The 22,590-nt window shown below is 39.2% G+C and overlaps 1 protein-coding gene and 3 non-coding genes across 7 annotated transcripts; all 4 read right to left on the reverse strand.

Annotated features, from left to right (window-relative positions):
* Positions 1-1,601: 1,601 nt before the first annotated feature.
* LOC6594259 lies at positions 1,602-1,708 on the reverse strand. Its single transcript, XR_048022.1, has one exon. It is a non-coding gene; the product is annotated as a U6 spliceosomal RNA (small nuclear RNA).
* A 609-nt stretch (positions 1,709-2,317) lies between these two features.
* On the reverse strand, positions 2,318-2,424 carry LOC6594260. Its single transcript, XR_048023.1, has one exon. It is a non-coding gene; the product is annotated as a U6 spliceosomal RNA (small nuclear RNA).
* A 301-nt stretch (positions 2,425-2,725) lies between these two features.
* LOC6594261 (extended synaptotagmin-2-B) lies at positions 2,726-11,424 on the reverse strand. Of its 4 annotated transcripts, none has more exons than XM_026994449.1 (11): positions 11,360-11,418; positions 10,698-10,800; positions 7,781-8,312; positions 7,172-7,723; positions 6,941-7,111; positions 6,265-6,362; positions 4,630-4,678; positions 4,387-4,563; positions 3,900-4,331; positions 3,343-3,846; positions 2,726-3,066 (listed from the first exon to the last, which is right to left on the reverse strand). In XM_026994449.1, the coding sequence occupies exons 2-11, from the start codon at positions 10,736-10,738 to the stop codon at positions 2,977-2,979; spliced, it is 2,646 nt and encodes an 881-aa protein (XP_026850250.1). In that variant the 5' UTR covers positions 10,739-10,800; positions 11,360-11,418; the 3' UTR covers positions 2,726-2,976. The 4 variants fall into 4 exon arrangements, with proteins under 4 accessions (XP_026850250.1, XP_026850251.1, XP_026850252.1 ...); XM_026994450.1 differs by lacking the exon at positions 6,265-6,362 and adding an exon at positions 6,627-6,712 and having other exon boundaries at positions 11,360-11,417; XM_026994451.1 differs by lacking the exon at positions 10,698-10,800 and having other exon boundaries at positions 11,360-11,423.
* On the reverse strand, positions 3,118-3,224 carry LOC6594262. The gene has a single exon (XR_048024.1). It is a non-coding gene; the product is annotated as a U6 spliceosomal RNA (small nuclear RNA).
* Positions 11,425-22,590: the final 11,166 nt, after the last annotated feature.

Consider the following 22,590-nt stretch of genomic DNA (forward strand, 5'->3'; position numbering starts at 1 on the left):
TTTTTCGGAGGCGGGTTCCTCGCACTTTGGGTTCTATATTTTCTACAAACTATATGCATATTCGTAGCCTTTTTTCAAACTGCTATTTGTTGCTTAACGAGTTGTGTTCAGTTGATATCAAAAATGAAGGAATTAAACTACATTCTAGCTGAGGGAAATGGGAAACGAAACGGATCGATGAATGAGAATAAGAACGAAAATACAAATTACAAAGTGATTCAAGTTAAAAACTTAGAACTTAGGCGCTGAACACGTGGACAAAAACAAATTTTAGCTGTTAAAACTAGGCTTACAACAAATTAAACACGAAAACAGAAACAACAAATATGCGCACATAAATTATAACAAAAAAAATTAAATACTAAATTACTATATTGGCCATCAGTTATTTAGGGTTTTCAAATGTCTCATGTCTTAGGAGCTTAACCTCATTACATAAGTGATAAGAATTCAAAATTATAAAAAAAGTTAGGAATTAAAGAGAGTAGGGGATAGTGGATCCACACACACACAAAGTACAAGCGCAAGCAAAGATATATGGTATATGTATATGTGGCTTAGATCTTAGGTTTGTCTTTGTCTAAACGAAAAGTACAGATACAGATACAGATACAGATACGATACCGAAAGTAAAAGTAACAAAGAATTCAAGGCAATTGGAGCATTGAAATAAGCACGACAGTTCCTCAGTGTTTAATATTGTATACTTAACATATTAAATATATACAGTAAAAACACATAGATACATATATGTATATAAATGTTACGGCTATTGTAAATGTGTGTGCTTTATATAAATGTGCTTCAGAGAAACAACCCATTTTTATATAAAAATAAAATAACGAAACTAAGCGAACTACTACCTCAAAAAAAAAATAAATACAAAAACAAAAGCAAAGCGAAATTAAAGTTTCAGGATTCGGTAACGAAATAATAATTTGGGAACTAAAATTTATACATAAAATAAAAATAAAACCAAGAGCCTGATTCATGTGTCCATTTAAAGCATAGAAATATATTACGTATATACATACATATATATGTGCATTATGTATTTTCAAATAAATTAACATTAGGTATGATACGACAAAAAGAAACAAACAAATTTCAAACTCAATTATAAAGTTCTTCGATGAACTTTATAGAGGTTCGGATTCAGACAACAAAACTTTCAAAAGAAATCGTTGGCCACAGTACCAGAACCAAAAACAAACAAAAAACATTGATTCGAAATCTCCAACTCTGGATTGGATCGATCTAAATTATACAAATATTCATACAGACATATATATACATATATATATTGCTAAACAATGATGAAATAAAAACGAAAACTGTGTTGAAAATTGCAAATTTTGTATGCATATTAAGCAAAGATTCAAAGAAAGCGAAAAACATAAATGTTATGTCTAAATAAACAAACGTTGGATGTATGTGTGTCAAAACGAAACCAATTGTCTATATACACATATATATACGCATACAAAATACATACCAAATTGATGATAAATAATAAAACAAACAAAAAAATGCCTACAAAGCAGCAAAACCCTAAGGAAATTCTGTTTTATTTATCCATCATTTCGGGTTTATATGGGAAAAAAAATGTGGAACGCTTCACGATTTTGCGTGTCATCCTTGCGCAGGGGCCATGCTAATCTTCTCTGTATCGTTCCAATTTTAGTATATGTTCTGCCGAAGCAAGAACGAATGTAACACGAAAAAGTCCCTATATATACTGTACAGGTGAGGAAACGGCACTTGGGAATTACAAGCAAAGACCAACAAATTCGGTCGCCATCTGTTGTTCATTCTCGTTACGAGCAAAGCTGAGTATCCCCATCTATCGTTCACTATGCTTTGCTTTTGAGAGAAGGAAATGCCCAACAGCAGTGTTATTTATGACAAACTAATTTGTTTCTTTTATTATTCCTAAAAAAATCTTTTACCAACAAAAAAAATCTAAATTATTATAAAAAAAGAAAAAGAACAAAATAGTTTCTGGATTTTCATATTAATTGATTAACAATAGTCACCATTGGTGGGATTTGAACCATCATTTATTGGAATCAATGTTTGAGAAATAAAATGTCTGTGGGGTGTTAGCAAATAAATAAAGATTTAAATTAAATAAACATTTAAAGCAATGTGCAAGACAGTATTTTTTTAATTTCACTTAATGATTTTAGCGACAGATTCTCACTCTTCTCAAAATTCTTGTTTAAATGCCAGCCATGGCTGTGGCAGGTCCACAGATAGAAATGTCTCCTTGTAGCTATAAAAAGCAACAACAAATTCCAGTTCAGGGAATGTGCAAAAAAATGTGGAACGCTTCACGATTTTGCGTGTCATCCTTGCGCAGGGGCCATGCTAATCTTCTCTGTATCGTTCCAATTTTAGTATATGTTCTGCCGAAGCAAGAACGAATGTAGACCAGGAAAAACTCTATATATACTGTAAAGGTGAGGAAAAGGGACTTGGGAATTCTAAGGGGTTCCACAAAACACGGTAACCATCTGCGTTCCTTTTAGCCTTTTCCTAATTTTTGCAATTTATAAAAGAAAACTAGTTTACGGGCTATACGCATAATTAATATTATTAAAAAAAAGAAAATAAAAATATTAATAGTTTGGAAATGGAAGCATCCTTTGTGGGTATTGAACCTGCTGGAAAGGAAAGGAAGTGCACCTTTGGCCCTTGTAAAGGTATGGAAATGAAATGATGCTTTGTTGAAAACACAGTTCGATTTATTTGACTACAATAAATGGATAGTTATAAATATAGAGGCACGACTAAGAGATTTTAGTTTGGTTTCGACCCGACCAAAGGTTATAGTACACATAAATTATACACAACAAATACAAAAGGCGTCAAGTGCAATTGGTAAAAAAGTGATTAGTTCTTGTTTGAGTTGAGTTGAGTGGATTGATTGTGCTGTTGTGTGGATTAGACTGCCCCGCGGCTTGATGCTTCACATCACTCGTGCCGCATCTCGGGCTGCAGGTCGAACCATGTGTTCAGACCCGCTGGCGTGGTAATCTCACTGTCGTCCAGAGGTATTTTAAGCTAAAAAAGATAAAAGGAAATTCCAGTTGAGGGAATGCAGCAGAGAAGCAAAAAAATGTGGAACGCTTCACGATTTTGCGTGTCATCCTTGCGCAGGGGCCATGCTAATCTTCTCTGTATCGTTCCAATTTTAGTATATGTTCTGCCGAAGCAAGAACGAATGTAACACGAAAAAGTCCCTATATATACTGTACAGGTGAGGAAAAGGCACTTGGGAATTGCAAGGAAATGCAGTTCGGGGTGGTTCCATTAGGGGTTGTTGTTAGGGGTTCTTACCATGCCAATGATGGGACTGCTGCCGGACAGAAAACCCTTCTGTGTGCAGACCGTCACCTCGAGCTCCGTCTGCCTGAGCTCTGCTATTGAAATCAGGTACTCGAATGAGGCATCGTAAACAGGATTGCAATTGTCCTTGATCACGCCCGTCTTCCGTTTCGACTCCTTGGTGCGTCCCGGCAGCAGATACAGCTTCACATACGGATCGGGTATGTTGCTGGGGTCCCGCAGCGGTATCTTCACGATCTTGTGCAGGGTCACGTCGAGCTTCTGCCTCTGGGCACTGTACCGTATGGACATCTGAATGCGTCCAAGGCCGTGCTCGCCCGCCGTCGAGCTCGTCTCGGGGAAGCGATGGGTCAACACCGAGGCGGCCAGCTCGCTAATCGGCTTCTCGCTGGACGTGGAGGCAGACATAGCCGGTGAGATTTTCATGGGCACTGCCAGCTCCTCCTCACTGATGGGTGACTCTGTGGACTGGCGTTTGTTGGGTGCTTGGGGATCCTGTGTACAAGGGATAGAAGTTGATGCTTTTGGAAACTCTCGCTGGGACCCACCTTGAAGGTTGGAGGTGCCACCACAGCCACATCGGGTGTCTTGACAGAGCTGCTGCGTGTAAGGGCCGCCACCTGCTCCAAAGCATCGGATTCCTTGTCGATTTCGCCCGGTTTCAATATCCGCAATGACAGCGACATATAGAGCTTGGATTCTGGGCCAGATTTTTGGAGTTGGAAGGGCTGCTGGATCACCTCCATGTTGAACTGCTTGAGCAGGGTACTCAGCGTGTAAGTATATTGACCGATATCGTTGCCTGTCTTCTGGTCGTAGATCTTGATGTTCAGACTCTCGTTGTCGGGATTGCTGACCAGGAAAGTGAAGCCCTGCTCCCACACGGGGGAGTCGTCCCTCATGATCATGGCCGTCTGCTGTTTTTGCTTGTTGAGGCTGCACACCAGATAGGGATCGGGCTTGGAGCTGGACCGAGCTTGCTGTGGATGCAACGTATATCATGATCTGTGGGCTAAGGAAATGGAGTTGTCTTACCTTCAGATGCCTGGCCGAATCGATGAAAACGCTGAGTACCGCCGAGCTCATGGAGGTAACCCGCAGGAGCTGGGTTTCCAGAAGGATCTGCTGCAAATCATTGAGTTCAGCGGTTAGCTTGTACCACTGCAGGCGGACATGCAGCAGACCATGCTTGGCATCCTCTAGAGTCAGCCACTGTTGAATAGTTTCGGGGGATTACTAAGGATCACCCAAAGGATGAGTTATTCCGGCTTTACTCACGCTATCCACAACGCCTTTTTTGATCACGCTGGCTATATCGATGCTGGCTCTGTTTTTGATTGAGTGACAATGAGGATTAGTTCATCGAAAAAATATAGTAAAAAAAAATTAGCAAAATGAAATGAAAAAATTTAGTGTTTAAAATTCATAGCGGGTCATGGGTCAGAAAGTCCCCTGAAAATCAAACAGTTTTCTGTATTCTTGTGCTTCGTATTGGAGGGGGGTTTCAGCGTGTGTGTCTGTGTGTGTACTCATTCGGTATGGAATCAATCAATCAATCAATGGGTTGCCTAACCTGCCGAGCGACTCATCATCACTAGTGCGGTCCCAGTCAAAGAGTCTGAGCACGAGAATGGCATGCTGCGAGACCTCGACCGCAGCCTGTGCTCCGTTCGCACGTTCGAACAAAAAGCAATGTAAAAGACATTTTTTCGCATTAATATTGGGGTTAGTTCCAGCGCAAACTCTAAAAAAAGTACACGTTCATCGAACGGGTGGAGATATTTACAGGTTCGGCGGTTCTAAACTACAAAAATGGTCAAAGGCATGCTTTAGTCAGTGTTTTCTTTGTTTTTTGGGGGGTGGGGGGTGTTCATATCCGTGTCTCGTGGTTAGAGTGTCTGTGGGTACAGGGTGCTCCAGCCTGGGCTGCTCGTGGTGTCAAAGGGCATGCAAGTTGTAGTCCGTTTTGTGAAGGTGTTGAATATTTCGTTTGTATCTCGGATATTGCAGTTTCCGTGAAGTGTTGGATTCTTCGATTGTGCTTTAAAGTGTAGTGGAGAAACTGATAGAAATGTACCATTTTTCAATTCCAAAATTAGATAAGAATGGTTTAAAGTCTTATCTAAGAAAGTTATACGTCAGCAATTCTCAAGAATTAAGGAATTCTTAGGAAGGAAGAAAGTCTAGTCAGCAATTCTTAAGAAGGCTATTTGCAGATGCTACTGTTAACGCAGTCCTAAATAAATGGGACCCAAATGGATCTATCTAAATATTCATATTGCTACTAAGGACAATTATCCAGGAATTCTTCTCAGAGCCTGAATATTTGGCTCAAATCAGGCTTAGGAATATCTTTAAGAATCGATTCAAATTTCGAATAATTTGAGAGACTATGGGATTGGCTGTGAAAAAAGCAATTTCAGTACTAAGTGGCAACGCCCGGCTCACTCGCTTTGTGCGCTCGCGCTGATATGAGTCGAATATCGAGCGGCGACGACGGCTACGAAACAATACTTTTTTATATAATGGAGAAAAATAAAAATCCACTGCTATTAATGATAGAGTTCTTAGACTTTTTCTGATAAAATATGACTCAATCCAAGTTTTTTTTTAAGTTCTGAATACTTTATACTTTTATACTTTTATATTCCTTTAAGATGGTTTTCAAAAATAAATTGCAAAGAAAAACCAAACGAAATAGAAGAAATTTAAGTTCTCAAATGGGAAGACATTTGTCCATCACTTCCTTCAACGGAAACCGCCTCATCCGTTGATGGCTCATCACTCTTTAGTGTTTCAGGCGCGTGCTGGTTAGTATTACATAAAATATTCCAGGCAGAACTCAAAAAACAAAATGGCACAAAAGAGAACGGCAAATATAAGGGAAATGCAGTTTCATGCGGCAAATACAACCTGCCCAATACATCATCGTTTAGTACACCTGGCATTGTCTGATCATAGTCCCACAAAGAAAACCCAATTAAGTGGCCTATGGTGGTAAAAATACACGCCTAGAAGAATACATACATATGTTGTGAGAGTGTGTGGGTGGTATAGAATAGAATAGAAGATGTACATATATTGAATCCATAGTGTTGTAAGAGTATATAGTGGAGAGGAACCACTCTCCACATGCCACATGCATCATGCAACAGCTTTTCGGGCTTTAATCAACAACGAACATTACTCACACTGAGGGATTGGGGCGGGGCGCGTTCTCGAAACGAGGGAGAGGAATGGTATGGACTTAAGGTAACAGAAAATATGTGGCTTACCTGCCTAGGTTCTCGTCTTTCTTGGAATCATCCGAGTCCTTCAATTGTATCTCGACAAATTGACCCATTTCAATAAAAACTGGTGCCTGTTGTTCAGGCGCAAGGAGCACGAGTATTCGAGTGGTAAAAGAATGGGTAAAATCAAAATGGAAAATAACAGAAAGGCAAACAACGGCAAAACTACTCAGGAAATTGTGGCATTGTGTGTGTGTGTGTGTGTCATGCAGAAAATCGATCGAAAACAACAGCATCTACAGCTACAAAAAGCCAAGGCAACAAACGTTGGAGCAACAGGACTCCCCCACCATACGCACCTCACACCAGTAGTCCCACTTGGGATTCACATTGTTGTCGATGATCTGGGTCTTGAACTCCTGGGCGCCCACATTGATGATGGCATAGGGATCGGATTTGCCCTTGCCCAGGACACTGATGTCCTTCTTCATCAGATCCTTGGCCTCCACCACATGAATGCGCAGAATGCCCTAGGAAAAAATGACTTTTAGTGCATTTCCTTTTGAGAGAATCCCCCTTCTGTTAGTCACCTCTGGTTCGGGCATCTTGAGGGCCACCGCGGACACCTCTTCGCTCAGGGAAATGGGCAGCTTGTTGGGCAACACCATCACAGCGCCGATCTGCTCCACAATGATCCTTCTCAGCAGATCACTGAGGCCCGGCATGTCCATGAAATCGATGACACCAACCAGATTGAAATCGATATTCGGATTGTTCAGAAAGAAGATCTGCAGACCACCCACCAGGGGCATCGAACGGATCAGGGGCTTCATTACGACACGCACCCAACCATGGATCTGGAAGTCCTTGATGCCGCCCTTCATGCCACCCAAATAGAAATTGATGTCGCAGTCGCTGGCATAGAAGAGATCCAGGTCCATGATGATCTCATTCCGGTCCACATTCTTGTCGTAGATCTTCACGCCCCCGATGCGGGGTGGTATGGTGCCGAGGATAATGCGATCGAAGCGAAAGCCGTTCATCTTGTAGTTCGACAGGGCCAGAGCCACATTCGGTTCGATGGTCTCCTTGACCAGCGTGCGAGTAAAATGATTGGCATTCGGCCAGACCTGTTTCAGAATCTGTAAGAAAAGGGATATCAAATATCTGTAAGCAATTTGGGTAATCGAAAGCCGCACCTTATTCAGCCATTCGCATCGTTCTACATCGGGAAAATACACCCAGGCGGGCAGCTCATCAATTCGCGCCAGGATCACATCCTTCTCGCAGGCCAGCGCCGAGGCCTTGGCTATGTCCCGCTTCTTCGCCGAGGTCTTGCCCAGCTGGTCGCGTGCCACGGACAGGATGACCGGCGCTATCAGCCATGCCACCGACCAGCCCATGTATCCCACCAGATAGATGGAGCCCACAATGGCCACCTTTTTTCCAATCGTATAGAGTATGGAGAAGATGCTGTTCTCGCTGCTGCCGCTGGTGGCCACAGTTGTCGTTGCAGCCGCCGACGCTGCAGCCGCCGACGCTGCAGCCGCCTCCGTGGGCGTACCATTGCTGATGGGTGCGGTGGTGGCGGTGGTGGGCGTGGGCGTGGCAGCCACTGCCACGGGCGTATCGTTCATTTTTCTGGGCTCGGCCAGGGGTACGAATGGTTCGTCTTCGGTTGGATTGGGCGGTTCTATGAAGTCAGCCAAGGGCACAGATGGGGTGTTATCGCTACAAAGAGAGGAAGAGAGAGAGAGGCTTTCGTTAAGTGTTTACCAGATATTTCCGATTGAAAAGCTTCCGAGAATGTGAGGCAGGCAGCTGATTCATTAGCATTTGCCGGCTAAGATGCCGCCGGCATCGAATGGCGATGATGATGATAGAGATGATGATGTCATACTGTGTTCGCCTCTGGCTAGAAATGTGATCTTGGAATGCCTCCCCAGTCGCTGTCTATACTATACATGAATCACATTTATGGAACACTCTTGCTTGTATTTTGTATCTGTATCTTTTGTTTTTGCTTTTGATTACTTAGCTTACTTTCTTTAATAGACCCTCGCATTACTCACACAACGAGTACCGAATACCGAGTGTGTGGGTGAGGCAAATTGACACAGTTTTACTAGTTTTCTGTTGGGGATACGCCACCCACCCACCCACTGGGGGTTACCTGTTGAGTGTGAGGGGGGCATGAAATTACTTTCATTTCATTTCACGAAAGGGTAAATGGACTTTCTCGGGAAGTTTGCTCGAAAGAAAATAAAGCTAAAAAGGAAGGATAAAGGCACCGAAGATTGAAAAATTACTGAAGATATTTTAATGGATTTAAAATAACTAATTTGAAAGACTGTTCGTTAAAGGTTTTCTTGGTGCATTCTTCATGCTGTTATTATAATTTTTAAAAGGAAATAAATTAAGATAGTCTAGTATTTAAATGGGAATTAATGATTGCTGATGACTGAAAGATTACTGAAGATATTTTACAGGATTTTCCTGAATGTTTTCCTAAAAAATTGCTTATCCTTCAGTTAATTTTTAAAAGGAAAAGTTAAGATAAAGGCCTGTAATATTTTGAGTATTACAAATACAAACATATACATTAAATTATGATCTCATAATTTTGTTGTGTTCTTTGTTCTTTTCTCATTTAATTATTCTTCATCCATTCGATTAATTTTTAAAAGGAAAAACTAAAATAGGCCCGTATTTAAATGGCCTTTAATATTCTTAACTTTGAGAATTAAAAATATATACATATATATTCTCTCTCATAATTTCCCTGTGTATTTATTCTTCCGCAAAAACATTTGTTTTCTCATTTAATTATCCTATTTCCGTTCATTTCATTTTTATCAGGAAAAATACAAATAGTCAAGCCTTCAAGTGGCCTTTTAATATTTTTAATTTTGGGACTAATCAAAGCCAAATAATTCTCCAGCAAATTACCATTTCTGTATAATTTATTTTTATTTTCATTAAATTATGTTCTCATAATTTCTCTGTGTATTTATTCTTCCGCGCAAACATGGCCATTATTTTCCTTCTGTTTTTTTTTCTCATTTAACTATTCAGCGCTTCGGCAGCTGTTGACTTTATTCAAATATTCCCAGAAACAATTCCTCGCCTCCTGTTTGCCTGCCTTTCATTTTTCTCCTTTTGTGGGCTTTGGGGACTCATTATAATACGAGTATTGCTAGCTGTAATTTCTCCCGCGCTTGTGGCTATACATTTTAGGCCCCGACCTTGACTCGAATAATCTGCTGCCAAACCGTAACTTTTCCAAGGGGTTTCTGTTTCCCCACTCAAAATACATTGTTTTACACTGCTGTTTAACGCTTTGTTTGCTGTAAACAACAAAGAAAAACGAAACATTTTCACTAAGCTAAATTCTGGAAGGGCTTTTTAGCTAGGGGTGCATGAAGGGCTGGGGCAGGGGCAGGGGAAGAGTGCTCGAATTTCGAGTGTTGGCAACATTAAACTTTTAACTGTTGACAAACGCGAGGGCAATGGGGAATTTCTCTGTTCTGTGCTGCTGGGCAGCACCTGTTGAATGGAGCCCCCATCCTCCCATTCAGGCCAGGCAGCTGCCAGAGAGCCAGAGAGTGATTTCAAGTCTGGCCCAAAGCTGTCTACCTTCGACTGGAGGGAGGGGCAGGCGGCTCTTCTTATTGCCAAGAACTTGAACCGAAATACGTTGTCTTTGTACCCAGTAATCGTAGAGCAAGAGGGCATATTCTGTAAATGTATACAATATTTGGAGCCCTCGCGGACCAATAGTAAGATTGCTTTTTGGCTGGTCTCCTTTATTTTTGGTAGCCTTTTCCTTGGAGTCTCTTTAGCTGGGGTATCTTTAAGTCTGAACCACAGACTTGTAGTTCCTTAATAGGTTGTTTCTTTTTTTGTACACAGCTGAAATTTCGCTTGCCGTTCAGGTTTCTTACTGGTGACGTCGTCGTCTCCGTCGTGTATGTTGTTGATGTTGATGTTAATGCCGATTCTTTATATGAAACAAATGTACGACTGAGTGTGTGTGTGCAGCCATGTGGTTTGTATGTAATGCGCATAAATAAATGATAAATAAATAAATATAATTTCAATTAATTGTTGCATCACCTCATCGTTGTGGCTCTTTGGTTGGGGGTGGTGTTTCGCATTCACTTGTGTAAGTTATTTATGATGTTTTATTTTTTTGAGAGAGTAATTTATGTGCGTGCATCTGAAACAAAAATTTCGGTGCTTAATTAAACAAATCGGTTGATAAGAAGGTCAGTCAGGTAAAAGTGTTTCGTGATGGAACCCATAAATGGAATGCATAAATAAATAACAATTGATTTAAGGTTAAAAGTCACTTTTTTCTTTTAGTGTATTCTAAAATGTTCGATTCCATTTTTTCCTTTGGCTTAAACGTTTTTCCAGCATTCCTTTCGATGTGCAATTTGTATCTTTGAACGAGAACATCCTATATATTCTAGCCATATCTCTCTTTTGCTTGCAAAAATTCTTGTATTATAAATTCACACACGAAAACCGAAACGAACCGAAAATATATCCAACATTTGCATATACTCGAATAGAAACTGAGGGCATAGCGTATGCCCCCCCTATATTATATGTACAACGTACAAACATATACATATATATAGCTGCCCCTATCGGAAACAAATTGGTGTATATTTTTTATCAACTTCTATTTTATACACACTTTTTTAAAAACAAAACCGGATTCTGATTACACATCCAAAGCAAACGAAAAACTGTGTGTGTTTCTTACGCACCCAAAAGACAACTGAAATATTTTATGGATCTGAGGGCCACACTCAATTTATTTTCAATTTTTTTTCAACTGTCTGTCCCGAGCGATTTTCAGCGACTTTTTATTGTGAGCGGTGTTTTCAAATTGAATTCAATTCTCACTGAGCATCATCCCATCATTCGCACCCAGAACCAGAGGCAGTTTGAGCGAAAGCTCTTCGCGCGAAAGCTCTGCTACAAAAGCCACACACAGACGCTACACACACAGTGGAGTGGCTGCCAGTGCGGATTTAGGGCTCGCGCACACTGTAGCTGAAATCAAAGCTGAAAGCTCAGCTGATCTGAGAGCTTTTCTCAGGCAGAATCAGCTTGCAGGTGCGTACATTGTCGGCTGATCTGATTGCTGAAAGCTGAAAACCACTGCCTCCCTTTGTCTATCTCCTTAAGTGGCATCAATAGATATCATTATAATTATTATTATTATATTGTTAATGAATTATTACTTCACAGAACGTACAGTAGCCAGACGGAAGTTTTCTTCGTTTTTTTCGTTAGTGTATTTTAACCACATTTCCGTTGAGTTTTTATTCGTATTACTTTTATTTTACGAATTATTATTACATTTTTACATTACATTGGTAATGGTAAATAATAAAACTTTTTTGCACAATTTATCGCCTTCCAGAAATTATAGAAATAAAACTATTATTCAAATATTTTTAATAGTCCCGCTTATTCCCCAGCGCTGGGTTAACCGTAATTTCGCTTAAAAATGTTTTGCAGCCCATTTTCGATCACTTATGAACCAATACACTTGAACAAAATCAGCAATCAGCTTGCTGAAAAAACAAACATGCTTGATCGATCAAACTAAGCTGAGCTGATTTCAGCGAGCTTTTTCAGCTTTCAGCTCAGCTCAGGCTGCAATGTACGCACTTGCACCGGTGCAGTGTGTTTGTTTTTTCGGAGCTTATAAATCAGCTATCAGCTCCGCTTTCAGCTACAGTGTGCGCGAGCCCTTACAGTGGAGGGTAGGGTGATAGACAGCTTGTTGCCGCCATGAAAGCCACAGCAGTGGGGTCTGGGCATCACTGTACAGCCTGGTTCTGGGGACCACAACAGGGACATTGTTATCATTACCAGAAATTAATTATGGAATCAAAGTCCAAATCCCACAAATGGAGAGCCAGTTGTCCCTTTGTTTGGCCCATCTTTTGTTCGACAGTGTAATGGGATTAGCATGCCTAGGTCCTGGGTCAAGCAGTGGGTAATTGTTGTTGATTCTGCTTCTTCCATGGTTGACTCACTAGCAAATGAGATGAGAATCTTTGTGTGTCGCGCAATTAGCCAGCAGTTTGAGAGCCACTGTGGGGGCATAGGCGCCACTTTTTTGGGTAATTCTCTCACTTCCACTTCTCGGCTTCAGTCTTTTTCATAAATATCAAATGGAGGTGTAACACATGACGTATGTGTAATAATCGTGAATTTTTAATGCTTCGAAATGGGAAATCGAAAGTTACACACAGGGGGAGTAGTGGTAGTAGTACGATTCAATGTGCCACAGAATAAGTAAGTCGACATTCCGACTGAAAGATATCCCATACGAAAAAAACAATGTAATAAATAATAAGAAACGTAACGCGGAGGAACAAAGCTGCTACAATAAAACTCAATTTATGGCCAGCCAGAACTGGGCCCTAGGCAGGATGTATGCTGAAAATTGTTTATTTGAAATTTAAAAGGAGAGAGCTATAAGAAAGAAGAACTAATTTCCTTTGACAGGGAAACATATTATTGTATGCTATTGTATCCGTGATAATTAATTATCTATATCAGTTTTAGCAGATACATTTAGAGAAAAATGGGTTAGTAAAAAGAAACATACCTATATTTTAATAAATTATTCGGTTCTTAGATAAAAATATATTTAGATTTAATAGAATTTACTTTGATTTATAAATAAATTTATGAAAAAACTGAAATAAATTAAAATATTATAAATATTACTAAATATTACTAAATAAGTAAATAGATACAGTAAATATTATTAGTAGGAAATATATTTAATCTTAATATGCACTTAATATGTATTTAATTTAAATTTGAAATATATTTAATTTAAATAACTTAATTACTACAATATTTAATTTAAATTAAATTAACATTTATTTTAACTACGAAATATATTTAAATCATAATATATAAATACAATAAATATTATTAGTAGGAAATATATTTCATCTTAATACGAATTTAATATGTCTTTAATTTAAATTTGAAATACATATAATTGAAATAATTTAATTATTACAATATTTAATTTAAATATAATTAAAATTTATTAAAATACTAAATATATTTAAATCAAATCTTTAATATTTGTATTATTTTTTTTACTATTTTGCTTTATTTTCTACTATTTTTTTTTAATCTTTTATTATTTTTTATTTAAGTGAAAACTCCTTATTATTACATTTTCCAATTGGTATGCATTTTTAAATTAAAGTGTAGGTATTAAAATGATTGTAGTCCCTTTTCTCTGGTTTTGTGGGTAGATAATGTTCATATATTGGCCGTTCAACTGCCAAGCCTCATAACTTACAAATTATGGTAATGTACCCTAATGTTTGAGTGTTTTTATGAGGGTACAAATGCAAAAACTTTCCCTTCGTGGGCATAACACTTTAAGCTGTTAACTTTTTACACTTTCACTCGTCCTTTTAGTAGTATTAACACCAATGGAATGCGGGTATATCCCCCTGCACTTGACGTGTCTCCCTGTATGAAAAGAGCAAATCAAAAGCAAACAAGCCTTTACCAGAAAAAAAAAGAGTATCTTGCACATGGCCTTCAACACACACTCAACACTTAAACCACCTGCACACATATACTATATACACAGACATTGTCTGGCAGCAGGACAGGCATGGAGCTTCACAGAAGGACGTGCAGCGTGCGTTGACGTTGACGTTGCCGTTACCGCCGCCAGGCAAATGCAGCTAAGGGTTCTCGGATGCACTTTCACCTTGTCAATTATCCGCATCCTAAATTCTCTGGATCAGCGGAAACACAGTCTCAATTGTTAATGACAACATTGTAAGCCTCGGGGAAATTTGTGAACTCGTTTGTGCATGTCGTCGGACATTCTTTTTCGGGCGTCTTGTCTCCTTTGCGTCTTCATTTAATTGCTCTATAAATATTTTATTTGCCCAACAATGATGTTACTTTGGCATTATGTGCTACCTGCTGCAGGGTTTGGAACTTTGAACCCTCCTATGGCCCTACCATAAAACCCAATTCAAATCTAAACTGTGACAATTTCCAGCCCATCAACAACGACGGCGCCTTGGTTTTATTGAGCGAACAAAATATACAAATTGGAAATTTTTCTTTCTGTTTAGTTTTTTCGTAGCATCATTGGGTGTTGCAAGAAAATTGCGTCATACTCGCCTTTGATTTATGGAGCATGTCGTAGGAAAGGCAAGGAAAGGGGGGTTGGGGGATTCAAACCTGAGACCCAACGAAGGTATAGCAGATGTGGAGCAGCAGGGCACTGAAGAGGCATCATTGATTGCAGGCAAACGGGCTTTAGATACATTCAAAGAGCAGCAAATGAGGCCAGAATTGAATTAAATTCAATGGGTAATTCAAGTTCTTTCTGCTCTGTAATGCAATTAGACATTCTTGAGCAATTGGTTTGATTTTAAGATAGGCGTGTGATTGATTTCAAGATGTGAAAGGGAAAGGTTACAGAGTCACATCTCAAAGAGGATTAAATACACTATTAATTAAGAAATAGAAAAAACAGTCAGCCCTGAAGCACGCAAGGGGAGCCTCTACTTTAGTTTGCTTTCAGAGCCATATCTGGCTGGGACATCTTTAATTTTCTCGTAAATTTTAATCACTTGGCTGAATCACAGCTGAGCGCACGTTTCAGCCATTTCAATGTTTAGGCAAAAATGTCTGGCGACTCCCCAAAGACCTTAAAAGAAACCTGCTCGGTTCTGACATGTTAAAAGGTTGCTTTTTGCACACTTTTTGGCTCAAAGACTGTTATACATATGCAGATGATGTTAAACGTAAAATGGCTGAAATAGAAGCCTCCACAGGCCTCCACACTAGACTGCAAATGAAAGTTTTTCCATTAAGTTATTCCTCCCATAGCCTCAGTGCCATTATTGGGCTTTGATATCAGGCCAAAGCCAAACCGTACTACCTACTGACCATAAGTACGATACTAATGGAATGGAGTGGAATGTCTCTGGCCTTATGAATTATACACAAGTTGGACGGCACGCATCTTTTTTTCTTGTGTTGTGTTTGGTTATTGCCCCTGAAATGCCGACAATTCTCACCACAAAAATACCGAAATAGGGTAACACGCACGGAAATCGTTGATTGAGGCAGTCAAAAAAAAGAAGAAACACTGGAAGGCAGCAAAACTAGGAAAATTATTAAAGAAAGTTCAAGGGGGTCAAGGATTGCCATGTTGGAGTATCCAAAAGGTAAAATATAAATACGCAATTACTTGTTCTTTAAGACTGGAATTGTTTTAGTAAAAATTGGAACGGTCTTTTGCGGTTAAGGATCTGCTCAAATTGTGTAATATGGGGGAACTTTCCTAAGGGAATCCTACACGATGTATACATGATGTAGCACTTGTGTGTTTCAAACTTTATAATTTTAAAGCTCTTTTGAAACGTTGAACGATGCTCCAAAAGGAAGGGGGGGTGGGTTGGACTGGGTTGGACACAGGACTAGACCCAATTGTAAATTCTTGTAAAAAGAAAGCGACTATATGGACTAATTGAAAAAACTTAGAATTCATCAAAAATACTTAAAAAATTTTACAAAAAAAAATTCAGTAAAAATACACTCATAAAAATTAAGCAATCTTATAGAAAATTGATCAACTAAAATTATTTTTCTCTTAAAAATGAGCAATGGAAAATCTCTTTAAAGAGCAGTAAACTGTCCGGCACTGTACATATTTCTTAAATAATACCCCAGCTTGATATATTCTTTATTCAAAATAATTTCCTCTTAAAATTGGTGTCACTAAAAAGTTTTCCAGCTTAAATTTAACCAGCTTTAAGCGTATAACAAGGCCACCATTTGTTTCGAAACTACTTATTATGATCTCCCTCTCTGTCACCCATTATATAGGCGAGAGCATAAGGCCATTTCTCATGCTTTTAAAAGTACATATTCCTCTCTAGAGGAAAAAACTTTTACCAAAACTCAAAGACTAAACTTCATTTTTAAGTCGACGTGTCACCAGCTTTAAGGAGAAAAAGCCAGGAACAGCAGCAGAAGTGAAAATTTCTCTGCTGGTGGCTGGTGGGAGGTCTTCTGTTATGTGGCCAACCACTAGACCCCGAGCCGCCCTAATGTGTCCACATTTTAATTACCCTTGATGTTGGGGGGAAAAAACAAACGCAGCAAGAGAAGCAACAAAATGTTGAAGGATTCATGGAAACGCTCACTGCTTTCATAAATATTTCAAATGCCTACTCGGTCCCCCTCCCGCCTGGTGACAGCTCATTCTGCCACTTGACATTGCACTGGGGTATGTGGTGTAATTTCCATGGCAGCCACAGGATACAGGACTCGACTCGCCCTGAATGTGCACGGATGAGACCAATGAGATGCGAGTGCGCCTCCAGAGGCGCGATAACAGCGAGAGACCTTTTCGCAGGTGGACCGTGGACCCCACTTAGGACCTTTGCATTTTTAATGCTGATTCTGCCCATCGCCTTCGCCTGCTGGCAGTTTGAGAGCCACTTGCCTGTATCTATGCGACAATGTGTCCGCCAATGTGTAACCAATGTCAATGGGCTGCCAAAAATAAATTCCAATTGTTCGGCCCGTTTTTGTGCCTTCTTTTATTTCTTTTGGCCCGGCACAACACACAAGTCGCAGTATTGATTCGGTAAAAGTCGCGCGCGAATTTCCTTTACAGCCTTCCGCCGCTTTGTGGATTTCACATTTTCCGAAAAGGAGTTGACTGTTGTACGCGACTCGCACAACTGAACTGCGGCAAGGTGAAAGCGAAATTCTGTTGCCTCTTGCCATATCACTCATACGCAGTGTTTGACCTACATCCTGTAACCTATGTACGTGAGTGGAGGAGTGGCTGTAAGTGAGTGTAAGAGAGAGCTTTCGCATTGAGTGTGTTTTTTGTTTTTGATAGACTTTTGTTTACGTTCTCTGCTATTTTTGGCGCCAAAATAGAACAACTGTTGCAGTGTGTGTTTACACAGCGCTGCACGGGGGTTGGGGTTGGAATACACCGCCACACGCCACAGAACGCATATCTTACAGATGTACGGACATACATACATATATGTTCAAAACAAGGCTAAAACAACATTAAATTTCTACTATTTTAGAAGAAACATTTTTCCATTTATACATATCTATTATTATAAATTATTATTTAATGTTTACTACAAATAGGATTTTTGTTATATTTTACTACTTAATTTATATAAATTATAAATTATATTAATAACTTAAATTAATTAAATGGATCTCTCAATGTAAATTTCATCAGTTATTACATGTCATGTCATGTAAAAAAACCTTCAGCTAGCTCTCTGGAAGTGTAAAAGCTCTCTCTCTCTCTCGCTCTCGCCCGATTGAAGTGCGTGTAGAGATTGAGTTTTGTGGAGTCTTACAGCAGCGAAAAGAGGGGAATGTTCTGAACATTTTGGAGACTAAAATTTTTCAGACGCACTACAATTTAATCAACCGAATCATCCACATTTATTAAAGTGTATCTAATGCGTAACTAAAGTCTAGCTAATCTGTTTTTAGGATTGCAGCCTTTAAGTATTTCAACCAATAAAAAATATAAAATGCTATATAAAATGGGGTTGATTTACTTAATTATAATCTTTGACAGTCTTCGGAAAATTTAAATTATTAGTAGAATATTTTTGTTTACTATTTGGCTTTATTTTCTACTATTTTTTGTATTATCTTTTTGTATTCTTTAAGTAAGTGAAAACTCTCTATTTATGCAATTTCCACTCCCGCAGTCAATCAATTGGTATGCATTTTTAAATCAAAGTGTAGGTATTAAAATGATTGTAGTCCCTTTTCTCTGGTTTTGTGGGTAGATAATGTTCATATATTGGCCGTTCAACTACCAATCCTCATAACTTACAAATTATGGTAATGTACACTAATGTTTGAGTGTTTTTATGAGGGTAAAAATGCAAAAACTTTAAGCTGTTAACTTTTTACACTTTCACTCGTCCTTTTAGTAGTATTAACACCAATGGAATGCGGGTATATCCCCCTGCACTTGACGTGTCTCCCTGTATGAAAAGAGCAAATCAAAAGCAAACAAGCCCTTACAAAAAAAAAAAAAAGAGTATCTTGCCTTCAACACACACACAACACTTAAACCACCTGCACACATATACTATATACACAGACATTGTCTGGCAGCAGGACAGGCATGGAGCTTCACAGAAGGACGTGCAGCGTGCGTTGACGTTGACGTTGCCGTTACCGCCGCCAGGCAAATGCAGCCAAGGGTTCTCGGATGCACTTTCACCTTGTCAATTATCCGCATCCTAAATTCTCTGGATCAGCGGAAACACAGTCTCAATTGTTAATGACAACATTGTAAGCCTCGGGGAAATTTGTGAACTCGTTTGTGCATGTCGTCGGACATTCTTTTTCGGGCGTCTTGTCTCCTTTGCGTCTTCATTTAATTGCTCTATAAATATTTTATTTGCCCAACAATGATGTTACTTTGGCATTATGTGCTACCTGCTGCAGGGTTTGGAACTTTGAACCCTCCTATGGCCCTACCATAAAACCCAATTCAAATCTAAACTGTGACAATTTCCAGCCCATCAACAACGACGGCGCCTTGGTTTTATTGAGCGAACAAAATATACAAATTGGAAATTTTTCTTTCTGTTTAGTTTTTTCGTAGCATCATTGGGTGTTGCAAGAAAATTGCGTCATACTCGCCTTTGATTTATGGAGCATGTCGTAGGAAAGGCAAGGAAAGGGGGGTTGGGGGATTCAAACCTGAGACCCAACGAAGGTATAGCAGATGTGGAGCAGCAGGGCACTGAAGAGGCATCATTGATTGCAGGCAAACGGGCTTTAGATACATTCAAAGAGCAGCAAATGAGGCCAGAATTGAATTAAATTCAATGGGTAATTCAAGTTCTTTCTGCTCTGTAATGCAATTAGACATTCTTGAGCAATTGGTTTGATTTTAAGATAGGCGTGTGATTGATTTCAAGATGTGAAAGGGAAAGGTTACAGAGTCACATCTCAAAGAGGATTAAATACACTATTAATTAAGAAATAGAAAAAACAGCCAGCCCTGAAGCACGCAAGGGGAGCCTCTACTTTAGTTTGCTTTCAGAGCCATATCTGGCTGGGACATCTTTAATTTTCTCGTAAATTTTAATCACTTGGCTGAATCTCAGCTGAGCGCACGTTTCAGCCATTTCAATGTTTAGGCAAGAATGTCTGGCGACTCCCCAAAGCCCTTAAAAGAAACCTGCTCGGTTCTGACATGTTAAAAGGTTGCTTTTTGCACACTTTTTGGCTCAAAGACTGTTATACATATGCAGATGATGTTAAACGTAAAATGGCTGCAGGGATACATATAAAATGACTGAAATAGAAGCCTCCACAGGCCTCCACACTAGACTGCAAATGAAAGTTTTTCCATTAAGTTATTCCTCCCATAGCCTCAGTGCCATTATTGGGCTTTGATATCAGGCCAAAGCCAAACCGTACTACCTACTGACCATAAGTACGATACTAATGGAATGGAGTGGAATGTCTCTGGCCTTATGAATTATACACAAGTTGGACGGCACGCATCTTTTTTTCTTGTGTTGTGTTTGGTTATTGCCCCTGAAATGCCGACAATTCTCACCACAAAAATACCGAAATAGGGTAACACGCACGGAAATCGTTGATTGAGGCAGTCAAAAACGAGGGGGAACGTTGTGAGTTGCTGCGTACACCGCAACTCTACATTTATACCCGATACTTAGTCAGTATGGCTTTCCTCGGCAGACGCCGACAAAGAGTGCGTGCGAGGGAGACAGAAAATCAGTCTGAGCGTGACGTCGGGCGCTGCGTAGCCAGTGCAATTTGTTCCTTTTGGCTATAAAAATGATCTGAACTAATCCAGATTCAGCAATCTGATAGATATGATTATTATTTATGATTCTGTGTTTTTAGTTTTGTCGTATCTTCAATATTGTGGATGCAACAGTTTTTCGTTCTTTGTGGGGGCGGAAGGGGGTACGGCGAAATTTTGAGATATACGTTTTATAGTGAGATTTAACAGGAGTGCGGATACCAAATTTGGTTACTCTAGCGTTAATAGTCTCTGAGATTTGTGAATATCCCCAGATTTTCATCGTTTGCGGGGGCGGAAGGGGGTGTGGCGAAATTTTGAAACAAACTCTTCTCGGTCCGATATATTAGGAGTGTGGATACCAAATTTGGTTGCTCTAGCTTTTATAGTCTCTGAGATCTAGGCGCTAATGTTTTACTCTAAGCAAAGCCGCCTATGCTACGTGTGTGTTAGAGAGAGACAGGGCGAGAAAAAATGAAATTGTTTTCTTGATGCTGGCTATAATAATAGAACGATCCAAGTCAGATTCTGCAGTCTAAAAGATACGGTTATTCTCTGCATTTCTGCATTCTGCATCGTATCTTTAAAAATGTGGATGCCACAGATTTTTGTCCTTTGTGGGGGCGGAAGTGGGCGCGGCGAAGTTTTGAAATATTTTTGTATCAGTGACATATCACAGAAGTCTGGATCCAAAACATCGTTGCTCTAGCTCTTATAGTCTTTGAGCACTAGGCGCTAATAGGGACGGACAGACGGACGGACGGACAGACGGACGGACAAACAGATGAACAGGCGGACAGACAGACAGTGCTCAATCGACTCGGTTATTGATGCTGATCAAGAATATGTATACTTTATGGGGTCGGAAACGATTCCTTCTGGACGTTACACACATCCATTTTCACCACAAATCTAATATACCCCAATACTGGTTTGGAGTATCGGGTATAATAAGGGTAACAGAGCAAAGACGTGGATATAAAGAATAAAGAATATAAGGAATGCTCTTTGAATCATAATCAGTCATATATTCAAGAAGTCAGCTGCATGATGCATGACAAAGAAATAATACTTTTTTTAATGCAATTCGAGGAGATGATCTGGAGGAAAAGGCGCTTCAGTACTCCAAGTTTAACTTTCATTATAAGCTATGCCCCTGGAGCATCCTTCAATTCGGATGGCTCCTTGTGATATTAAATTTGAGCATACAGTTGAATTGTGATGGTCTGCAGTTAGGTCAAATGCTAATATAAAACTATTTTTATCAAACATTTCCTTTGTAATTTGTAAGCCTCGATCATAATGTTTTATTCCACTTGATCTCTAGAGCTTTGATCATTTTCAGAGTTCGAGAAATCAAACTCAAGTGCCTGCGACTTGTACTTGTACTCCATTAACGAATAGATTAAAGCGTTGAATTTTAAAGTGATAAAAATTGAAGGGGTTTAATGCCCGATTTCCAGAATATTATTGGTTTTTTTACCATGCAAAAAGCCAAAAATTCGGGAATGTATTATTTCCTGGATATATTGAAAATGATTTTACTTGAACTTTGCTGTATAGATAAATAGCATTTTTAGTTTGTAAAACATGATCATGAGCCAATAAAATGCCCGGATTAATAGTTATGTGGTTCATGAATAGTTGTGCCTCCAATATTTTAAGATTTGATTCAGTTTTAGATTCCATTAAATAAAATGATGTTTTTCCAATGTTAAAAGTAATCCTCAAATCTACAATATTTATAAGAAGTTTTGCTTGATTAAATCTATCTCCATGAACTTTTCCAAATGGTTCAACCTTATTACTGTTTTGAAAAATATTTTTGATGATAATGGATCCATCCATCGGTGTTAACGTATCTACCAGATAATAATTTACCATAATTAGGATAATAGCCTTGAGTGGCTAAGTGACTTTCACTGTCATCACTACCATACTTTAAAATCTTTTGCAAATACGATCAATAATGATAGTTATTATCACTCTGAGAAACCAAAATATTATTTAAATATACGGACGAACTTCTAAACATTGAATGCAAAATATTTTTCCCTACTCCAAAATCGTTTCCTTCAATGTTGGCATTATCACTTTTTCTTAGTTGCACAACAAGTCTTAAGT

This window comes from Drosophila persimilis, unplaced genomic scaffold (genome assembly GCF_003286085.1).
Source record: "Drosophila persimilis strain 14011-0111.01,24,50 unplaced genomic scaffold, DperRS2 tig00003933-arrow-pilon, whole genome shotgun sequence".
NCBI lineage: Eukaryota > Metazoa > Arthropoda > Insecta > Diptera > Drosophilidae > Drosophila > Drosophila persimilis.